This window comes from Agelaius phoeniceus, chromosome 5 (assembly GCF_051311805.1).
Source record: "Agelaius phoeniceus isolate bAgePho1 chromosome 5, bAgePho1.hap1, whole genome shotgun sequence".
NCBI lineage: Eukaryota > Metazoa > Chordata > Aves > Passeriformes > Icteridae > Agelaius > Agelaius phoeniceus.
Genome location: NC_135269.1, coordinates 17547290 through 17564665, shown reverse-complemented (window position 1 = coordinate 17564665; position 17376 = coordinate 17547290). Strand labels below are relative to the sequence as shown.

Below are 17376 nucleotides of genomic sequence, written 5' to 3'. Positions count from 1 at the left end.
CTCTTGAAACTATTTAAGCACCTAAAGCTCAGTGATACATTTGCTTTGAGAGCCAAGGGAGAAAGGGACAAGTGTTACAGCATATTCCCTCTAGTCACAACATTTAAAACATTACAATGCTCACCAGCTAAGGAACCATATTATTTGCTTCTGTGGCAGAGAGAAAATACACATTGCAGTGACAGTCCCCCCGTAACTGAAAAGACAACACTGGTGAAATAGAGTTTACATGATTAATACATTTTACTCAGTATGTACACAGTTCTCCAAAGAAGTTGGGTCATCCAAAGGCAGTTTAAGAAGCTTTAAGTATCCCCCTTGCCAGCTGTTATATGGGTTGTGTTTTTGGCTTTGCTTCCTCCAGCTCAGCGTCCAACCAGCGGAACCTGCGGTGACGGCGCAGGACTTCGATGGCCTTTTGTTCCAGGGGGGTTGGTTCAATTCCCAGCTCTTCAAAACCAGGAAGGTCAGGAAATGTCATGTCTGTTGTGTGAAACTTCAACAAGAATGGGGAGGGTAAGGAAAAAAAAAAAGATAATTCGTTTGAAATGAACAGCTTTACACCCAATGCAATTATTCTCCTGCCAAAACAAGTAGAGGAAGAAGAAAGATTCAAACAGAACTCTGGCATAATTACACAAGGTCTTGAGTACCAAGACTTCCAACAGGAGGTACAGGTATTCTGTATCCAGCAAGAAGTCCTTCAGGCTTTAATTCAGGAATAAATACCATGCAGGAAGGGCCTTCCTTTATTCTCCATACCTTATCAGGGAGGTTACTGCATTGCAACAGCAAAATTAAGCGGAACTCCAAGGCTATACTTGAACTCCAATTATGGATATTTTGATTTGTCAAGAAAATGTTGTGTTGAATTATCACCTCTGGTAGATGGTTTTGCTCTGTTTATGGTTTAGAACATGGCTTTGTACAAATAGCTGATTCTATTACCATGGTTAATTCTATTACCATATATGCAACCCATAGAAAACAGAGATTTCTCTTATGCTGGTGTTCCTTGAAAGGTCTTTTGAATCAAACACATCTAATATTGTACAGATTATTTAAGGAAGAAAAGCTTGGAAAGAGGAACAATCAGACCGAGAAATTACACGGAGAAACTCCCTCTTACACTACCTATACTACAGCTGACTTGCAGCAGGTTTAGTGATTTGGTGTAGGCTTATTTTATGAAATGTAATGGAAGAAACTACGAAGACAGCTGAAGAAAGGTTTTTGGAGACATTACAATTATATCCTGGGGGACAATCAGGTTAAGTAGGCAATTGATATTGTGTTATAACAAAATATATTGAAATTTCAATGCTGCAAAACAGGAGGGAGAGTCACTCTAAAATTCAGAAAGTAGAAAGTTCAGGGAATATACATGACTATCTTTGCTAGCCTACACATATGCCAAATTTTGACACTAATACTTGCCAATTCCTACTTTTTCCTTGCTTGCAGTTGGTTTTTTGCAACTTATTTCTCCACCCCTAGTGAAACATTCTGAGAAGTCAGGAATAAACATGAAGTGGCAGCATTCTCCCAGGAAACACTTGAATGTTAAGCGAGATTTTGGAATGTGTGCAGGGTGTCAGTTCAACTTCAGTTGTTAAAAACACCATTCCCTGGATGATGGAAGTGATTTTAGTGCATCTAGAGGTACCTAAACTGAGTAAGAGTGGGGAGCACTGCCCCCCCCTCACTTTGCTCATCCAATCTCCACTTTTTTCTATTCCATGTGGTTTTGGGGAAAGCAAAACTCAAGTGCGAGTTAAAAATGCAAAATGAAACATTTCCCAAGAGGGATTTTTGGCTGGTCCCACACTTACCCGATCCACCTTGTCCCGTGTCAACCATGGTTCAAATGGATTCATCTCAAAGAATCTTGCAACTAAACTGTGAACAGAAGAAATATTGCAAAAGTGCAGTCATTCATCCAGATACATAGAAATCCAGTAAAAATTATTTCAGACTTAATAGATGGTGAGCAAGAGCTTGTTCTGAAGCTGTTCTTGCAAGCTCTGAGTTCATTATAGCACTAGATGTGCCAGCCACCAAGTACTTAGTTGTGTTTCTGGTAATTAACTGTTCCTGAATTATTGGATCTTGTATTGTTTTACTTTGAATGGAATGAAGAAGGAGATCTCTAGAAGTTAAAATGAGCATTAGTGGGTAAGGAAAGTAAATCCCCCATCCAATTCCCCACACAGCAGAGGGCTGAGTCTTGCCCCTGCCTTTCATTCAAACTCTGTTCCCTGCCAGTGTAGGCAGCAATCCAATTAGTCATGATGTTGGATTCAATGCCTCTAGGAGAAAACACATTTGCTGACAATTAAATGAGTTATCAGCAACACAAACAAGCTGGTGGAATCTGGAGCAATCTACAAAAAGGGTGAGGATTGGGGTATACGCAGTTTTCAGAAATGAAGTTTCCCGTGACAGGGAAAAGAAAATAATGCTACAGTTCTTGCTCAGTGTCTCAGGACCAACAGCAGAATCTCTCACTGAACAGGGAGGACTTGCTCCAGTGCTCACCTGGCAGATTAGGCTGTTACTGAGTTAGTGCACATAAACACAACCAAGCTCATCTGCCTTTGAGGTGCATTCTTTTCTCAAAAATATGAACTATCACTTAGTTCAGCCCATAAATAAAAAAGAAGAACATGGACTGCAGCAAATGTGAATGAAACTAAGAAGCACCCACATATCACCTTTCTAACAAGCTGCTCTGTGTCACCAGAGCCATGTGCCTGGTGCCTCTTACAGCCAATAGAGGAACAGCCACAATAGTTTAGGATGTTCTCAGTGTTATCCATCAGCACTTCCATGGATCCAATGCTGAGTCATACTGCTATGAGGGTTCTAACTCTGGTGACTGATTAAGCTTGTTAATTTGCATTGTACTAAAAACAAGGAGGACCAGCGTGCCAAATAATAACACAGCCCCATTGTGCTGAGGGCAACTGCTGAAATGGCATTTATTGTTTGGGGTAGCTCTTCAAAAAGATGTGATTATTCCCTAAGGACCAGGCCCAGGTTCAGTAGCAGATCCTTAAGATTGTGCAAAAAAATCTGTCAGGGCCTGCAGTCAGCAACATACACACAGATTTTCCTTGTGGTATTGTTAAAAATCATTTGGTTTGCTACTAATTTTATTGAATTAGGACCTTTTGCTGCTTCTTGGCTCAGCAAAGCCATTCAATCACAGAATGACTTAGGTAGGAGAAGACCTCCAGGATGATCAAGTCGAACCTTTGCTGATCACCACCTTGTTAACCAGACCAGACCACAGAGTGCCATGTCCAGTTGTTTCTTCAACATCTCCCTGGGCAGCCCATTCCAATGTTCAACCACCCTTTCTGTGAAGAAATTTTTCCTGATGTCCAACCTGAGCATCCCCTGGTGCAGCTTGAGGCTATGTCCTCTCACCCTGTCCCTAGATGTTAGGGAGAAATGACTCTGGAATGAACAGCTATGTTAAGTTCACTACAAGCATGCATTTCACATACCAGTTCATCAAATGCAGGCCTGTCCCCGAGCTGAAGGCTCAAAACTGGCTAACAAGTACCTCAGGAAAGGCAACTTCTGCAGCCCCACCACTTTAATAACAACTGGGCAGAGTAAGTAACCCATGCAACAGGTATTTATGCTTCTGTGCTGCCAAGAGCTTATTGAATTAGGGTCCCACTTACTGGTAGAGAGGCCGTGGCAGTGGGTAGGGAATGAAGGGGTGGTGGGCAACAGCGTAAATGTACTCGACCATGTCGTACAGGAGGTACCGGTGAGGCCTGGAAGGGAACGCAGCAAACATCACACCTCAGTCAGCTACACTGCAATATTAGCACCAGAGAAGAAAAACAATTTTAAACCCTCCACCCCCAAGGCAACAAAAAGCCTGTTTCTTCAATCCAAATAATTTGCCTGCAGAGATTCCCCTGTGGCTCACAGGGTAGGAGGTTTATCCTGTAGGACTGCAGCCTTTGGAAAGGCCCATCCTGGAGCTGGGGAAAAGCATGGAAAGGATTTGGCAGAAAGGAACAGTGGGCATTTGGCTGCTGGCCAAGGCTAACCCACCACTACCACACTGGATGAAGTGTTTCTGTTTGCTATGAAAGCACACCTGAATGTGCCTCCTTCCATGCTGACTCCAATTCTGAACTCCAAGACTTCCATTACTGTGAGAGGAGTTTGTTCAAGCCCACTTGGAAGCCAAAAATGGAGAATTAAGGATGCTTTATTAACAAGACATTCCATCTTTGGTAGGAAATGGCTGCGGGGAAATTGATTCACTTGCCTTTACTTGACTAAGAGTATTTTGTTCTATTTAAAAGCAAGATGAACTGTCCAAAAAATGCATTCCCCCTCTCTCAAGATGAAGTGAATGAAGCAGTCAGTCTTCCATCCACTTGCCTAAGAGTAACACAAACCACTGGGAATTTCCATTCCTTTCTTGTTCAGATCCTGCCTTGGCGTTTTAGGCTGTCTAGATATGCTCAGACTGAGCTGTCAGGTATCTCCCTTGGCCTTCCAGGCAATTTGCTGCCATTCCAAAACATTCTGAAAAGCTCCATGACACCACAAGAGCACACTGCTGAGCAGTTTGATAAACGCAGGGTCTCACAGATGCCAAGGTCTAAGAATGCAAGCATGAAAACTGAGCCTTCAACTGACATGTTCTCCAGAAAAGTTCCAAGAGATCAGAGAGCCATAAAATGGTTTGGATTGAAAGGGACCTTAAAACCATCTCATTCTATCCCCACCTTCCACTATCCCAGGCTGCTCAGAGCCCTGTCTAACCTGGCCTTGAACGCTTCCAGGGATAGGGCAGCTACAGCTTCTCTGGCCAACCTGTAAATCCAGTCTCTAACTGTACATCCACTGCCTCTAAGCCATTCTAATTCCAGGTGGTTTCCATACAGCTTTACCAGAATTTTCCCCAAATCCATATTGTCTAGCATGTTTCCCAAGCTGCCTACTTATTTGTGTGCACATACATGACATGAAATGCAGTGGGGCCCAGATTAGGATTTTCAAAGTACTCACAGTAAGAGCTTGAGCCATTTTTCCTCCCAAAAAGGAGGTGGAATTTATTGCAGCTCAAACTGTGTGCATGGATGGAGAAATAAAATGTACTGTGCAGCATGCCAAAAAATGACACTAAAAAGATGTACTACAGTTAATTAGAATCAGAAAAAGTGACTTACCCAGCCAAGGCATATGTTTTTCCTTTTGCATCAGGATTCTTAATTGCATTAAGAATTGCCTTTGCTACATCAACTACCTGCGAGGAACAAATTCTGACAAGTTACCAAGAGAAAACGGGAATACACGCACACAACTCTTCTTTCAGAGGTGGTTTACAGATCGACACATCCACCCACCAAGGATTTGGGATTGGGATTTCATGGAAAACTTACATAGACTGGTTGCTTCACTGTTTTTTTGCCCAGAGAAACAAGAGGGACACCACCAAACCAACGCATGTCTGATGGGAAAAAAGAGAAAATCACTAGGATTGGGAAGAACTCCCAGCCAATTGCAGCAGCATTTTTTTCAAGACACATTTAGTTTTCGTATTAACAGTAATGAGAGGGCTGCATTTGCTGTTTCCTTAGAGTGGGTCACGCCCCCCCCCCCAAAATAAAAAAATTATTACAAAAATAAAAACAAAGAGCAACATCTAACTAGATTGAGAAAGAATTCTGTCAAGAGGTGAGAAGTTAGTATGATGCTGTACATCCCACACATTGCTGATAAGAACACACCTGCTTATCAGAAGCAAATCCCATCCATTTTCTCTGTTTTCTCTATAGGCAGTTACACAAATCATACATGGGTTTATTATTTCAAGAGTACCTACTTGCATAATGATTGAGAAATCGGTCCTCTCTCCCAAACATCTCAGAAGGCTTCAGAATTACAGCATCTGGAAATTCTTCCCTCACAGCCTCCTCTCCAACAGCCTATCAATTAAAACAAACACATTCATTACATCCCTGCTAAACCAAGCAGAAGTAGATGCCTTTCATAACAGAAAGCATCCTTGACTCCAGAATGTGACAGTGGTCACAGGGGTTTTCAGGATGAGGGAAGAGACGAGAATGGTGACTCCATGTTCAGAAGGCTTGATTTATTATTTTATGATATATATATATATATTACATTATAACTATACTAAAAAGAAATAGAAGGAAAAGGTTCATCTCAGAAGGCTAGCCAAGAATAGAATAGAAAAGAAAAGAATGATAACAAAAGCCAGCTGTCTCGGACTCTGAGATAGCTTGGCCTTGATTGGCCATTAATTATAAACATCCAAGATGGGCCAATCACAGATGGACCTGTTGCATTCCACAGCAGCAGATAATCATTGCTTACATTTTGTTGCTGAAACTCCTCAGCTTCTCAGCAGGAAAAAATCCTAATAAAAGGATTTTAATGAAAAGATGTCTGCAACAGCAGAACTGAAAGAAGTGATGCAATCAGTAGCACAAAAATGATTTATATCCAAGCCATTTGATCCTCAAGATGCTGCACTAAGATAAAGGTCTCACAGAAAGCCCAAACATTTCTCAGCTGCAGAAAATAGCATGTAGTAAATTCATACACTGATGTCCTTCAAACAGCCCCAGCTGGGGGGAAAAAACCAAAACCAAACCCAAACCAAATACAAAGTACGTTCTCAAGAAATACATTTAAGTGGACTACAGACTTACTTTGTTCCTGAGGTATTTGGAGGGACTCTTCATGCTAGCATTCAGGTGAGAGATATGAATGAATTTTTCCACACCAGCTTCCTTACTTATCTTTGCGATACTTTGAGGAATATTTACAAATTCATCTTCAAATTTGAAGTTTCTAAAGCAAGGCAAGACCCAAACATTACTTTAAGAGCAATCAACAATGGCTGCCACTCAGCCAAAAAGCAATTATTACATATTACTTGCATGCATTATCAGAAACCTACTGACAGTCTTAGAAACAAAATTTCCCTTCATGATGGACTCTTCATATAATAAAAATTAGAGGAAAGTGAAATTGCAACTGTAATCTTCAATTTTAGCTTCTCTGCCCTTTCACCTGGTAAGATTAAATCAGTATGAAAAATCCTCTTGTCCACTTGTCTGTGACAGAGAAAACTCCCAGTAAAAGTGAAAACAGGTTATATTTATTAAAAGAAGCTCTCCTGCATCTTTAACTCTGAGTAAGGCTATGTTTTCACAAATCCTGTCCAAAATTTGCCTTGATTTGACACACCTAATTACACTACAAAGAAGCTTGAAATTTCTGAGGAGCACAAATCAGGGTAGATGCTTGGTAGGGGAGAAGAAGAAAAAAACAAACCAGAGAACACAGAGGTGCTCATGCAAATGGAAAAACAATTTGTCAGAGCATTTAGAACCATTTCAGAGCTGAAAGGGACTTCCAGGAGAAGCAAGAAATCCTCCCCTTACTGTATGATATTCAAGGGGCCTAAATTAGATGGTTATACTGTCAACCAGTTTGGTATCTCATCAAGATCAATACAGAAGCTCTGTCTCCATGCAGAACTGCCAACAATTCCAAAATTGCAAGAAAAATAATTGGCTTCTCACGTTGTTGTATTGTCCCTGTAGGCACTCCTGCATCTTGACCATTTGCTTTGGGTAACAAACATCTTATCCAAACACCTCCCTCTGTGTCCTTATATCCTCCCACAGCTCTTCAGATCCCACTGGAGCCCAAAGAAAGGCTTAAAAATATGAAGTTATTTTTGAGCCTTCAATAACTAATCTGATCCTGGGAACCATCACTCCTTTTCTGCTCACCAAAATAGATTTAGAAACACACAAGAACAACATCCCTTCCGTAACCATGGAGTTTCAAACAACATAGTACACACAGAGGAGCCTGGACACAAGTACAAAGCAAGGAAGAAAATATTTCATGGTAGGCTTTGCTTTTTTTGTCTGATCTCTCCATCTAATTTTACTTTTCTTTCTGGACAAGTTTTTCACAGGCTCTGGGATGATTACAATGGTTACTCTGACCTCGTGTTTAACAAACCAGACAACTCGATCTCAGGGTTTCAGCACCACCACTGACAGCCACATGCACAAAACACGTGATTAAAACATGTGTGCCACACAGTGGTTAAGTTCTGTAATGTCCAAAAGTTTTAAACATGGACCAAGACTTGTCCGTTTCAATCTATTGAAACTGCACCGAGAACAAGGGGGTTTTTAAACAGAATGAAACTTTTTGTTGTTGTCCTCCTACTTCCTTTTAACAATAAAATAAACTGTCTTTTCTATAAATCACACCTTTTACACAAGACCAGAAATTTTGAACATCAAAGGGCTGTTCATAAAAAAAAGGGCAACAAAAGCATTAGGTGATCAGAGATGAAACTGATATCTATGTTTGTTTCTGTCTACTACCAGAGCAAAAATTATGCACCGCACAAAGGCAAATCTCACTACTAAATTTTTGTCTGGCAGTTCTGCACAAGGCTTTAAATAAAATGGACATAATTGCATGAACACACACATACACCCTGAAGGTGGCTGTTACAGGTCTTTTTAACCTAAAATATGGGAATTTTTAACCTAAAATATGGATTTCAAAAAGAAACTATTCTTAGAAACTATTATCAAAGAATGCTTCTGTAGCTAATATTGTCTGTCCCAAAATTCTACCAAGGAATGAAGTTATTAGTCATAATCTTAATGATCAACTTAATAACCAACTCTCTATCAGCTATTCCTGTTTGATTATGGCTCTTTCTAGCTGGCTACAACTCATCACTATATCCAAGTGACAGGATAAAATCTTACTTCTGTGATAATGTAAATACAAATATAATGTATGATTTGTCAATGTAAATATAAATATAAAAAATTGGTGAGGCTCTGTCATCTATAGGAAGGCACTCAGGGAACACTCACTAGGTATGTGAAAATAGCACATTTCATTTTTCTGACAGAACAAAAGCTGTACACTGGAAAACTGTGGAAAGAATGCACTTTTCCAAAGCAGATCACAACCAGGACTGGAGTTAACCTTTTAAAGAAATTTTATATGCAAAATCTTGGGGTTGCCTTTTCCCAGAAGCCAAGAACAATGGCAACATCACTGCACACACATGCTGTAAAACATGGCTATGATAACTGGTGCAAATCTATCGCATATAAGAAAAGAAAGAAAAAGAAAATTACTTTGTTTCCCATTCCTTTCCAATAAGATTAATGACCACATTGCTGTGTTCCACGGCTCTTCGGATGGAATCTTTGTCCCTACAGTCCCACTCCTGCAAGCAGAGTATCAAATGGGGAAAAGATGAGATAATGTGTAAATAGGCATCACCAAAGCAAGCTCTTTCACACCATTTCCATTTAGAGGCTAAACAACAGCTGGAGCTGTGTCTTTGAGAAGGATTACCTGGCTGCCTTGCACAGCCAGGGCTTTGTGATTGATCTCAAGCCAGACTCACCATGAAGAGAAGCTGCCCCAGGTCACCCATGGGCCGCAGATACATCAGGTCATACTGATCACAGCGATAGGGGATGATGACTTGAGAGCCAATGCGACCTGAAGGGCCACAAAAACCCCAAAGTTTCAAACAAATACATCCCTTTAAGTAGATGAATTTCTGAATAAACAAAAATCCCTTTTCCCCTGGCATTAAAGCACTACAATTAGACATAGGTATCTTGAATGCGTATCTGCAAAGCTAAAAGTAGAACAGAACTAAGGTTCTTCTTGAACCTACATAATTCAAATTCTTAAATAGGAACTTTTCCTTAATATTTAGGCCTGCAAGACAAAATGCCAAAGCTCATTAACAAACAAAACAAAAATGGTGTGTCCAATAACCAGAGCACAATACCTAAAAAATGGAACATTTACAAGGATATTTACATTTTGTAAGCTGCATGAAAAGGAGGGGGAAAAAGCAGCATGAGTTATTTTCCAAAATTTCAATTCAAAAGGGCAACTTTAAAGAATTCCAATCAAACTCCTGCAAACCTTTAGTAAAATGTCCTAATAAGGCTAAAGCCAGAAGAATCAAATACATGCTGTAGATTTCCTCAGACTTGCATTCTACAGAGGGGTAGGACTTGTTTTAATGACCTTAATCTTCGAAAGCTCCAAAATTTCCTTGATTAAAACACTTTTTACTACTTGTCACATACTGGAACTTAGGCAGACTGCAAAACACTTTTAAGATCCACAATGCCAAAAACTTCTCCATCACCCTGCAACCTAGAGACCAATTGGTTTAGTTAAACATTTTTTTGGGTAGTTTCTTTAATCAGTACTCCTGGTGAGCATTACCTAAGCGGTTGACAACGTATCGTCCCAGGAAACCTGTGGCTCCAAAGACAGTGGCCACAATGCCACTGACAGAGGATCTTCCACTTCTCCCATGAGGGATCATGGCGTGATGGACCTGCCGGTGCTGCTGCAATACTGACGGTGCTGCATGCAGGACAGAAATTCCATGGCCTGCAACACGGAACAGGAGAGATTTTGGGACATTAATTGGGATTCAGCACTGCTAACTCATAGCTTATATTGGTTTTCTCATCACAGATCCTTTTTCTCTAATATCCCATGCCAAGGCTTTTTATAGACTGTTGTTTCAGAGACATTTGGAGAGGTCAGAGGAGAGCAGGCCTGGGAAGTTGCCAGTAAAGTTAAGGACCAAACTGAAACAGGGAAAGAGCAAACAAAGGTTATCAGTTCTTAAAGAGCAAGTAAAGCTCACTGCGAGTTTAAGGTGAAGCAAGTAAAGAATACTCAGTAAAAATATAAAATATAGCAGAGGAAGCAATCCTCCTGTATCACAGCTCTGAAGCAAGGAGAGAGGGAGAGATGCAAAGAGCCAGATCCATGATACATGGCATACTGTCTCAAAGCTGTTCCTTTCCTCAAGGAGCTAGGAAAACTTGGGAGCCACAGAGGCAGGACATCATCAGGATACTGATATGCAAGAGCATGTGGTGACAGGACAAGAGGGAATGGCCTCACACTGACAGAGAGGAGGTATAGGATAGGATATCAGAAGAAATTCTTCCCTGTGAGGGTGCTGAGGTCCTGGCACAGGTTGCCCAGAGAAGCTGTGGCTGTCCTATCCCTGGAAGAGTCCAAAGCCAGGCTGGATGGGATTGGGAGCAACCTGACATCCTGACATGTGCACACTGAAGAAGGTTTTATCCCAATGTGGTTAGGAATTACCAGTTACACAGGGGCACTGACACTGCAACCACAATGTTCAGAAGATCAAAAGGATAGGGGGTGTAGAGGCATAAATGATATTCCGTCACCTCAGCTGGCAGAGCTCCAACCAGAAAGTCCAACCAGATTTCAGCACCTGAAGGAGGTCTTTCGCTACCCAAAAGTCTGTCTATCCCTGTTCTCTCCATACCCCACAAACTGGAAAAAGATATTGCATCTCCAATTTTGTCCTGAAAGACAGTTTGAGAGCCACTGAAAGTTAAAAAATCAGCAATACTTTACAGCTTCCAACAACTCACTAGCTTCCTTGCTGTTACTTCTGCAAAAATTATTGGTGGCAGGCTCTTCATAATGTCATTACCATACCAACAAATAATATCTAATTACTGTCTTGTATTCTCCCACTTTTGTGAATTCCCCTGCTGTGCTTATCTTAGGCTATAAGGTATTTAGTGATGAGCAATTTTCCTTGTTCCATTAGTCTATAAGGTCTAGCTACCCTAAATTATCACCAGCTATGTTTATATGCCCAATCATTGCTTTAAATTGCATTTTCTGTAGCAGCTGTGCCTGCCCCATCCCTGGCAGTGTTCCAGGCCAGGCTGGATGGGGCTCTGAGCAACGTGGGATAGCGGAAGGTGTCTCTGCCCATGGCAGGGGGTTGGAACTAGATGATCCTAAGAGTCCCTTCCAATCCAAATAATTCTGTCATTCTATGAATTAAAGCTCAAATATCTGCAGTGAACCCAAAGCACCTTTTTCTCTACCCAAAAGTTTGTCTATCCCCGTTCTCTCCCAAGCCCACAAACTGGAAAAAGACACCACATCTCTCATTTTGTCCTGGAAGGCAGTCTGACAGCCACCTAGGTAAATAAAGAACACACTGCTCCCATTAAAAGGATATTAAATTCCTCCCTGCCCTTTACCCACAAAACCCGTTTGCCATCTCCCATGTTACTTAATCTAAGACTCTGGACAGAATCAGTTTAAACAGAATCAAAGACTCAAATACACGCTTTAAATATAATATTGGTAGCTGAACTTTACCATAGATCATGGCCCAAAGGTCACAGTCACGTAAGAAACCGCAAAAGGAATCCAAGCTTTTAGCTATAGGGCAGTGACAGCCCCAGCGCGACACCCGCAGCTACATCCCGAGCCCTCTGCGCTCCAATCCCAAGCTCCCTAAGGAGAAGGGAGGCACAAACACGATCACTTCCGCGCCCCCGGAAAAATTCTCGGCAGCTCCTTTCCAGCCGCTGCAGTGCGAGCTCCCCTCGCACAGAGCCAGAAGCAGAGCGTGTCCCGGGCCGGGGCAGAGCCGCACGGGCGGGCCGAGCTGGCTGAGGGCGGTGGGCACAGCGGGGCCATGAGGGGCCCGGCGGGGCTGACACTCACCTGCCCTTGGCAGCCGCAGCCCGCGCGTCGCCGCCGCCATCTTGTGTCTTCCCGGGGCGGGGAGGCGCGTGCGCGAGGCCGCGAGGGCAGCGCGGCTGCGCAGGGCGGGGCCGCGGGGCCCCTCAGGGGCTGCCGAGGTGATTGAAGTCCCGGAGCTCATGAGCGTGGGGAAGGTTGCTGTATGAGCCGGGCTGTGGCACTGAGCGGTGCTTCTGCTGTTTCCTTTAACACCTCAGGGTGTAACAACAACTCCATCGCCAGCCTGGGCAGCCTATTCCAATGTCCAAGAAAAAGTTCTTCCTAAAGTGCAGGAATGCTTCGTGGTGTCCAACCCGAACCTTTCCTGGCGTCGCTTGAGGCCGTTTCCTCTTGTCCTGTGCCTTGCTCCTTGGGAGCAGAGCCCGGCCCCCACCTGGACAGTTTTGGATTAGCGGTGGATGTGATGCTGTGCATAGCTGAGAAGGAAAGTGCGAGTCACCTGTGTGTTTGGCCTGTTTGCAGACGCAAGGGAAGGATGAAAGCCTGGCTTTTCCCTTGGCACTCTCAGCGCTCATAAAACTGACCATACGATGGCGATGTGGGCTTGCAAAAGAAGGAAACGCTTCTGGCCCTGCTCTAAACCACTCCAAGTGCAGTGCCAAGCTGAAAACGTCACTGCTCTCCAGTCCACTGTGTCAGGACAAAAAAATCTCGCTGACCTTCCCTTTCCAAGTACAAACTCTTGATTTGCAGCACACTCAAACGGCAACATGAACTCCTCCGTGCTAATAATCTTTTTACTCTGGCAGAGTCGAGCTACAAACTTGAAACCGTCTGGCAAAAACACAGCTCACCGAAGTGCCAGCTGAGAAAGCTAACAACTTCCATTGCACCCAAAGAATTACCAGTACACACCCTACTATCTGCACTTTCTTCTCAGCTCTATGAACCATCATAAACCTTCAGTCTCACAGAGCCAGGATCCAAATGGAACTGCTCACACACTAAAGGTACCAGGACAGAAAGCTCATCAACAGCTTGGCTTTTGCATTCCCAGAACACTTCAACAGCTCTCACTGACAGCACTGCCTATTAGGAAAAGCCATTAAATTTCTTGAAGATTACCCAATCTGCGGATCCAAAATTGGTTTCTTTGCCAAAGAGAGGAGCTATAAGCCCATCTCAAAAGAAATGGCATTCCCTCCTCCGGAATAAACAGCATCCAGGAAATGAGCCCGTACAAAGGGGATAGAGCACTGTTGCTGGGCATTACCTCCCGGGGCACTCTTAGCAGCTGCATACCAATCCTGAGCACAGGACCTTGTCCAAAGTAAGGCCAACATTTCTGAAGAAGTGGAAACCACGTGCCAAATTGAGCAGTGTGAGGAGGAGTTCTTTGAGTGCAGCAGAAGTTGTAAGGCAGCACCAGCATTTGCAGCTGACACTTTTGTGAGCTTTGCTTTTGCCAGATGGTTCCAAGTTTGTAGCCGATCTCTGCGAGAGTGAAAAAATGTATTAGCGTAAAGGAGTTCTTGTTGCCGCTTGAGTGTGGGGCAAATAAGAGTTTGTACTCGGGAGAGCAGCGAAATTCTTTTGTCCTGACTGTTGATTTGAGCGTAGTGGCGATTTCAACCTGGATCTGCACTTTCAGGTACTTCACATAGGCGAAGTGCGTTTTCTTCTTTGGCAAGTCCACACCGCCATCGTGTGGTTCATTTCGTCAGCGCCCAGGAAAAAGCTGAGCGCTTTTCTGTCCCGGCACCATTCGTGTGAGAGCCGGCAGTGTAGAGGTTCTATTGTGGATGCTCTAGTCCAGGCTGAAAGCATATGTTCTTCCATAGACGGAAGGGACGTGTGATTCTGCATGTGAAGGAAGACGAATTGTCTCACTGTTGGCTACGCAGCAAAAGGCTGCACAAGGAAAGTGAATTCCAGCACTGCATCTTTCTTCTAGAATTTCTCCTGTTTGACCAGCTGCTGAACATTCTTAGCTTTGTAACTGGACTCTGAGACTGACAGTGCACGAGGGTCCCAAGAGCTGAGCACGCATTCCTGGGTGTGCTGCACTTTAAAAGCTGCAAGGACAAAGTGAAGGCAGTGCTTACTTTTAGTTCTAGGAGCTCTGGATTGGGAGCAATAGCTGAACATAGCAAGTTCTGAAGCTGGGACCTGCAAGAGTGAAGGACTGTGATGGTCCATGGGCATAAGTCCAGCTGTGTGTTGTTTATTACAGGATATGAGTTAAATGTGGAGACAACAGCTTCTTGAGCGGGCACATTTTGTGACCAGTAGTTCCACTTGATACAGTTCAGGTTCAGGAGCTCTGCATGATCAAAAGAAAGAATGGGGTAGTCCATTTAGTTTGAAAGGAAAACTTCTAGCCCCAATTCGCAGGGGTTATTGGTAGGCTTCAAAAGGAATGGGAAACTGAGCAACTGTTTTCTCCTCTTTTGAATCCAGATTAAAATGATCCAGCTGGGCTCAGTGAGGGAGCAAAAGTGTCAAGGTACATGAAGCTGAAAAAAAGAAGCACAATACGAATGTGTGTTGTGGCGTTTAAAGCCGCGAAGGAAAAGGGATGCCCAGCACTGTCTCTTTTGTTCCAGGACCTTTTCTTTAAGGCAGCTGATGAGCCTGAAAGTCTTTGGGCGAAACTGAAAGGATAGGATTCCACATGCAGTTTAGAAGAAATTTGACCTTCCATTTGAAACCCTAATGAGACCCTTAATTAGTACGGCAATCAAGGGGCACTTGACTTTGTGTGCCAGGGAAAGAAACAATTGCTAGCCAACTCCTTCTTCTTGCAGCTTTCCAATGCACACCTCAGTGTCGGTATACATGTGTTCCTTCTCAAGTTTCTTTCACTCTCTTCTAAAGCTTTCCTGAATTCTGTATAATAGTTTTCCCCCAAACATTCGCATTTCACCTCTACTCATCCATATTGGTGTCAAAATGTTTCAGAATCTCTCAGGAGGTTGCAGATTTTAGTGACAATAGAGCTTGCAATACCTTTAGTGAATTCTCCTTTTCCTCTTTTCCTTTACAATAGCCCACAAAAACAGTCTTAGAATAGAACTAGAAGAAAGGCAAATAATTACCAGCATTCTTTTTGCTTTTATTGCAAAGGAATACAAAGGTGTTAAGGCCGTAACTTCCCTTTGTTCCTGCTTTTGCTTAGTTTGAGATATGTATGTGACATGAAAAGAGAGATTATAGGGACTTTGAAAAGAGAAGATCTAGATGTTATTTTTTTTTTTTGGTTGTGGCAGCTGCATTGCCTTCTCATCTTTTCTGATCAGAAATCTCTTTTTAAAATTCCTAAATACCAGCTAGTTTCTGCTCCATCTCATATACTGATTGTTTGTTTTATTTGGTTTCTTGTGGTGCAGAGGAGCTTTCTCATTTGGCTAGTAAAAAAAAAAAAAAACCCAAACAACAACAACAAAAAACCCCCACTGTCTTTATCTAGGCAGATATTTAAGTCTTCAATTCTACCTGTCTGTAATTACACTGAGAGATGGAATAAGCTCATTTCCTTATGGCTTCACTAGGGTCTAGGACCTTTCCTACAGAGTTCTTTTCTTGATGGAAGACATTTTATCCCCTTTTTCAACTCTTATACTGCTGCTGCATAGCTGAGTGTGCTAATAGACTTTGTCTGGATTCCCGGATTTTAAAAGGAACTTCAATGCAATATTTACAACAATGAAAAAAGAAGCAATAGTATAAACTTGGCCAACATGCACCCAAAACCCCTGTGAAGTTGCAGGGAATTTTGTCTGCCCCGTTAGAACATCGTTTCTAACTTAGCTTTTACAAAGACATTTCCAACACTGCTCTTCAGAATACAAGGAAAAATTGTTGCTAGCTCTTGAGATTGTAATCTTGTTTGATTTTTAAAAAGAGACTTAAAATTAACCTAGATGGCAATATCAGCAAGAGGAGGTTTTGTAGAAAGTCACATCTTTAACTTCACCTTTTTATGTGTCTTTAATTGTGCAAAAGTTAATTTTCTATTTTGCAAGACAAGTCAACTCAGTACACTGTAGAGGTATTTTGCCATAATGTCTAGTTTACTCTGGAGATTGTTTGGAAATTGTCAAGTCTGGAAAAGATCAGTATGAGAACAAGTAGAATCCTGAGATTTTTGCCTTTTCCTCCAGAAATACTTCTCTCCTGAGTATCCACCTGACAGCCTTTGCTTTGAGCACTTTTGCAGGGAGAGGATCTGAGCTACACTTTCCCACTTTTCCCTGAGAACCTCCTTTCTTATGGCAGGCATGTCACAGTCAGAAGAATGTTCCTGCATTTCCATGAGGACAGAAATAAAGCCTATAGCATTTATGGAACATCTGCTGCCCAAGTTGCTCAAAGTTAATGTTAAAGATACTCCATTCTGTGTGCTGAAAATCAGGCTCCTTCATGAAAGCCTGTGGTGAGAAATAATTCACAAGGAACCATGGTTGTCTCCTACAGACGATTGGCTGAGTAGGCTGTCTGAAGGAAACAGAAGAAAATCAAAATAAATACGCTATGAAGAGAAAATATTCATATTTCTTCTGCTGTTCACTCTGTCACTTGGGCAAAGATAAGGAGGAAAACAGTATTTCCTGCTATTTTTACACATACCTTGACCATAGGTATTCTTACTGAGGAGGACAGTGTCTTCCTAGGGCCAGAGACAAATTGATTAGTAGTAGAGAATCTGAATATACGGGAAAATATCAGGAACTGCTCTTTGTGCTTTAGGCACCCTTTTTAATGGATTCTTTCTTTGTA

At 42.4% G+C, this 17376-nt stretch overlaps 1 protein-coding gene across 2 annotated transcripts; it reads right to left on the bottom strand.

The window, feature by feature from the left end:
* Positions 1-224: 224 nt before the first annotated feature.
* On the bottom strand, positions 225-12793 carry NDUFA9 (NADH:ubiquinone oxidoreductase subunit A9). 2 transcript variants are annotated; one of them, XM_054631496.2, is made up of 11 exons: positions 12619-12793; positions 10318-10488; positions 9473-9570; positions 9198-9289; positions 6717-6858; positions 5864-5966; positions 5421-5488; positions 5208-5284; positions 3696-3791; positions 1833-1899; positions 225-496 (listed from the first exon to the last, which is right to left on the bottom strand). In XM_054631496.2, the coding sequence occupies exons 1-11, from the start codon at positions 12776-12778 to the stop codon at positions 329-331; spliced, it is 1242 nt and encodes a 413-aa protein (XP_054487471.2). In that variant the 5' UTR covers positions 12779-12793; the 3' UTR covers positions 225-328. The 2 variants fall into 2 exon arrangements, with proteins under 2 accessions (XP_054487471.2, XP_054487470.2); XM_054631495.2 differs by lacking the exon at positions 12619-12793 and adding an exon at positions 12268-12292.
* Between the last annotated feature and the right edge of the window lie 4583 nt (positions 12794-17376).